A 5350-nucleotide genomic window follows, 5' to 3' on the forward strand; every position below is an offset into this window, starting at 1 on the left:
TTGTATTTAGTTTAAAAGATAAAATTTTGATAAATTTATTTTATGCATAAGAATTTTTAAATGATAAAAGAAGAATTCCCATGACATTTGAAATTCAAATATTTAAATGTAAAAAGAGAAAATTTTGACATTCAAAAAAATAAATATTTATATTTAATTAAAAAGAGATTTTTATAGTATTTTAAGTAGAAAAAGGTTTAAATTAACTTTGATGACAAAAGAGAAATTTTTACCATAATTTCACTTAAAAAATTAGGATATTTTAATGTTGATAATTAAATTGATGAAAAGAATATTCTTAGATATTTTTATGTGGATAAATTACCAAATTGATATATACCCAAAATTGGATTAATGAAAAAAGAGTATTTTTATAAAATCCCGATATTCTCGTATAGAACTAATTCTTAATCTATTGTAGTTAGGAAGGAATGAAATTCATAAAGTTGAAATTTTCCTTATGGTTAGAAGTTCAATAGATTTTTATCTGAAGAAAATCCTTAGGAATCAAAGTTAAAAGTAAACCGGATAATTTTGGTTAGACCACGACTGTGAGAAGGACGGCCAGTAAACTACTTACCCATCTCTCGAATATGAATCAAGCAAAAACCTCAGTACCAATTCCAATTCTTGACACAAAGAATAGTCTACCGTTCAATTAGCGTAGTTTTCTCTTAACCAAAATCACCAAGAATCTAGTTGGAAATTCAGTCAAATGATAGGTAGATAGATTACCCTGATGTGAGAAATCAATGATTCTCATTAAGAAAATCTAGATTACGAGAAAAGGGTTTTCTGGAACCAATCTCGAACCAAGAATTCTACTTGCATAGAACCTCTGTTTTCTTTTAAAAGATGGTTTTACACTAGAATGCTGGAGGAAGCATTTGGTATGTGATTAACTAAGGAGAGACTCGTTGCAACAGCTGGTGGGGAGTCGTCGAGGGACGTCGCTCGCGGCAAAGCCTGCCGAGGTCTTGACTAGCCTTGGTATGGTTAAAATGATACGCTTCCGGTACGATGGACGAGGACCGACGAAGCGGTCCCTGAGTGAAGTGTTAGGACGCCTAAGTAAAATCCTAGAGGGTTCTGACCAGGTGATGCACGGGCTCACGGTTGCTAGGACACCCATGCGTACGTCAAGGAAGATACGGATGAACTGCAAAGAATTACTTTCGTGAACTGAATTTTGATATTGGATCTCGTTGGTTGACCAACTAGTCTTCAACGGAGAGTCCGGATAATATATTTTGTAAAACAATGGACTGAGGATTATAATCAGTAATACTATGATTTCATTGAAAGATTGTTTTAAAGACAACCGAATCTGTTAAAATGGCAATTTCATATTGGGTGTGTAACTGATATAACTACCTTGAATTTTGCTTGAAGCGCCGACTAGGGGACCTGGGAACTCTTTTCCTCGGTACCCAGGCAAAACATAACCAAATTTTTATAAAGGAATCCTACCAATACAGTGGTTGGACGGTTGGCTAACGCATAAGTCGGTTGGGGTTAGGCTGGATCAGGGGATTCTTGTGATACAAATAGTTATGATTAAGTTACGTTAGTTAGATCAAGTCCCAAGAAGACACTTGTTCTGTGGGAGGGAATCAGCGACTGTGCCTCGTTAAAGGGAAAAAAAAAGCGGTGATTCTATAAACCAAGTACAAGTCTCTTTCTTGATCTGACCATGTGACTTTCGGGTTCGGTCGGATCAATTTGGTTAGTTAAGACTTTGACTCGTTAGATCAATTCTCCCGTTATATGATTTTCTTGGTGAAATCATCCGTGCCTTCCGAGCGAGGGAAGTTTTTTCGGGTTCGGTTTCGAAAGAACCGCCGGGCTAGTCTCTTGTCCAGATATCCGTGGGCGAGGCCCCGAGTGTGGATCCCTGCCCCACACAAGAGGCTGACGCTGCTTCCGTCTCCAGCGCCCTCGAAGGGGACATCACGGAGGGGACAGGGGTCTCACAGTACCTGACATTTACACATCTGGGAGCTTTCATTCCGCCAGAATACCTGATGTACACATTGAGGAACTATTACATGTACCGGTTATCAACTAGTGAACAAATGCTGTTGTTACCCCCTTTCATTAGAAATGCCAAGTGACCAATAAAACCTCTCGCACAAGGATTGCTAAGCAAGCACATTTACACACCAAAAACCACAAATAATGACATGGCAAAGCCAAAATGAACTTTCATTTTGAACCTTGATGTAGCTTCATGTATGAGTAAAAATATAATTACATGAGAGAGCTGAAAGTGGTCCAGAGGTGTTGTGGAATGGTCAGGTTCCCCTCTAAAGTTCGCACTACTTGGCTCATGGTAGGCCGTGATTCAGAGTCTTGAACACACCACATGGCAGTTCGCAAAAGCATCTTAGCTTTGTCTACTACTTGAGAGTCTCCCCCTGCAAAGCCCGTATCATCAGCACTAACATGAATAAGGTCGAGCAGACCAGAAACAAGCTTCGAATCTGTCTTCGAACTTGGACCCAGATGTTGACACTGCCCATCTAGCCAGTCAAAAAACTTGCTAGGTTGATTCATCAAAGAAACCAGACCTTCATTCGATGATGCATTTGGAAGATCTACTGCATGACCCACAGCCATCTCAAAGAGGATAATCCCAAAACTGTACACATCTGATCTCTGAGCATTCAATGCTTTTGGGGACATCACCAGAATATTGGTGCTTAATTTATCAAAAAATACTTTGTGGCTGAAATACTGATGGTTCCTCTCAGTTTCAATCAGACTCAAGCTATTTAGTTTAGGCTCACACTCTTTATCCAAGAGTATCTTAGATGGCTTCAGACCAACTGGTAGTATACATTGTCCACAGTCTTCATGAAGAAAAGCCAAAGCCCGCGCTACACCAAAAGCAATCTTAAGCCGTGTTGCCCAGTTTAGAGTATCTCTTTCCTTTTGTTGAAGAATATCACCATTATTTGAGCACCCCCAAGTACTGCTGCTGTCCCCTGACGAGGTCAACCACCTGTCTAAAGAAAGATTGTCCATGTAATCAAAGACGAATAGGAAATGAGAAGGTGATTCAACACAGTAACCTCGAAAACGCACCAAATTGAAATGGTACGCATTCCCGAGGGCTGCAACCTTGATGCAGAAGAGTCGGATGTCATACACAGAATGTATTTTCACTGCTTTCACAGCAACTACACTATCATCAGAAAGAACGCCCCGGAAAACAGAACCAGCTTCCCCAGTAGAGATTCTCTCACTGAAATTGGCTGTTGCTGTGCGAAGATCGTTCAGAGAATACTTAGTTATGAAACAAGGAAGGGAGCTCAACAGTAATGCTTCTCTTGGCTCTATCTCCATGGGCTTGTTGCTAAATGAGAGAACACTGCGTATCCTCTGAAATGTAGCTGAGCGAGAAGGCCGTGAGGAGCTTGATGCATCAGATGTATAAGTCTGAAGCTCTTCATCATCACCACTTGTCTCACTTTCCTGAGGAGTTATCCGGTCATTGAAACTCCTTCCGCCACTTGAGCACACCGAAAGCCTATGTGCACTGTTTGAAAGTTCCACATAATCAAATTCTGTTGTCACAGATTGGAAAGAGACATCCTCTGAATCATCCACTCTCATTAGAAGAAGCTTCACATGCCTCAGCACCCTGCAGATATCTCTGAAAGAAGGTCTGCATCTATCATCACTATCCCAGCACCTCCTTATGTAATTAGCAAGAAGAGAAGGGCATGAGGGTGGCAAATCTGGTCTCCCACCATTGATAACAAACTGCTGAATCTGGTTGTGCAGAGTTCCATCAAAAGGAATTTTGCCTGTGAGAATCTCGTAGCAGGTCATTGCAAAACTGTAAACGTCTGCTTTGTCTGTGTAATGTCTCCTCGGAGTTTCCCCACCCTCCAAAGGATCAGGGTCACTGAACACTTCTGGTGCCCGCCAATAGGTAGCCCCTTTCATGGAGGAGAACAATTTTGAACTGTTGCGCTTGGCCTTAGCCATGCCAAAATCACATAGCTTCACTCTCACATGTCCTTCATCTAAAAATTCCCTGATTGTACTATCATCAACAAGAATGTTAGAAGCCCTTAGATCTCTGTGAATTACACGCTGGCTGTGCAGGTACTCCATTCCCCTTGCAATTTGCAGCATGATGTCCACAGCCACTCTCAATGAAAAAGGAGGCCCTAGTTTTGATCTCTTCTCAATGTGATTCCGAAGATTGCTGCTACAGAGCTCCATCACCAGATGGCACACATTTGCTTCTTCATGAACAGACCATCCTATGAGCTGCACAATGAAAGGGCTGCGAAGCTTAGCCAGTATTGAAGCTTCTTCTTTGAAGGGCTGTGAGTCCCCACATGGTAATTCTTTCACAGCAACCTTCATCCCAAACCAAGAAGCTTCATAAACTTGTCCAAATGAACCTCGGCCAATAAGGCGCCTTTTTGAGAAATCAATGTCTTTGGGATCTATGGAGAGGCATTCTGGCAATTCATGTTTTGTGGTAGCCATGCTGCAATGCATGTGGCTTTGCAATTTATGCAGGAAATATGCAGACATACGGTACTTGTTCTCCTCATCAACCCTTAATGTTCTCTTTTTCCGCTTGCTTAAACGCTCAAACTGATCTTGCAAAGCTGTTAGCATGGAGATAAGTTGCTTTCTGTCTGCAGACTCGTTGAGCTGGTGATGCGAGCTAGACATTTCGGCATAACATTCTACAAGTCTTCTAGAGCAGACTGCATCAATGACTTCCAATGTGCAGCCTTTGGCATGATGTATGGTAGCATCTAAGGCAGCTACAGACCAGACTAGATCATGGATATGAACTGCAAGAACTTCCCCATTGTCAGCTCTGAGAAGAGCACTCTTCCACCAGTCCTGAACAGAGCAAACCAGCATAAAAGCTTCCAATTCCTTAATGACTCTATACACCTCTTTCAGAGCATGCTTGCAGCTTTCTAGGACAGATGAATCTTCAGTTGCATCATCCCCTGTATGTGTCACAACTAGAAAACTATCTGACTTGCGGTTCAAGCTAACTCGACGGGAAGAGACAAAGCTCTCACCATCAGAATCTTCAGGTGAAAAAGGAATGTTGGGGAGAGTGTGAGGCCAAAATTTAGAGAGCTTTGAGGAAAAAACCGAGGTAAGTTGAGAGCACTGTATGGAGTTGATCTTCACTTTGAAGAGGGGGATTTTTTGGCAAGACCTTATGTCTGCAAGAGCTTCTGCCACCAAGTTGTACCAGTCCATAGCCAGAAGCTGCTCTGAATCTTGATGTCTCCTCCTCCAGAGAAGCATGCTTAAATGTTTCTCTTCTGTTTTCCAACCCGTCTTGCAATGGTGTCTC

At 41.6% G+C, this 5350-nt stretch overlaps 1 protein-coding gene across 10 annotated transcripts in view; it reads right to left on the minus strand.

The window, feature by feature from the left end:
- Positions 1-2208: 2208 nt before the first annotated feature.
- LOC147619429 (light-sensor Protein kinase-like) overlaps positions 2209-5350 on the minus strand; it is a 4208-nt gene continuing 1066 nt past the window's right edge. For 6 of the 10 annotated variants that reach the window (XM_086773088.1, XM_086773084.1, XM_086773085.1 and 3 more), the window contains one exon: positions 2209-5350. This exon is cut by the window's right edge and continues 84 nt beyond it. In XM_086773088.1, coding sequence (XP_086629214.1) covers positions 2251-5301 — 3051 coding nt within the window. In that variant the 5' untranslated portion in view covers positions 5302-5350 and the 3' untranslated portion in view covers positions 2209-2250. The other 4 variants (XM_086773091.1, XM_086773092.1, XM_086773090.1 and 1 more) reach the window with 2 other exon arrangements.

The sequence above is a fragment of the Cibotium barometz genome, chromosome 33, assembly GCF_041138505.1.
Source record: "Cibotium barometz isolate CiBa-2024 chromosome 33, ASM4113850v1, whole genome shotgun sequence".
Classification (NCBI taxonomy): Eukaryota; Viridiplantae; Streptophyta; class Polypodiopsida; order Cyatheales; family Cibotiaceae; genus Cibotium; species Cibotium barometz.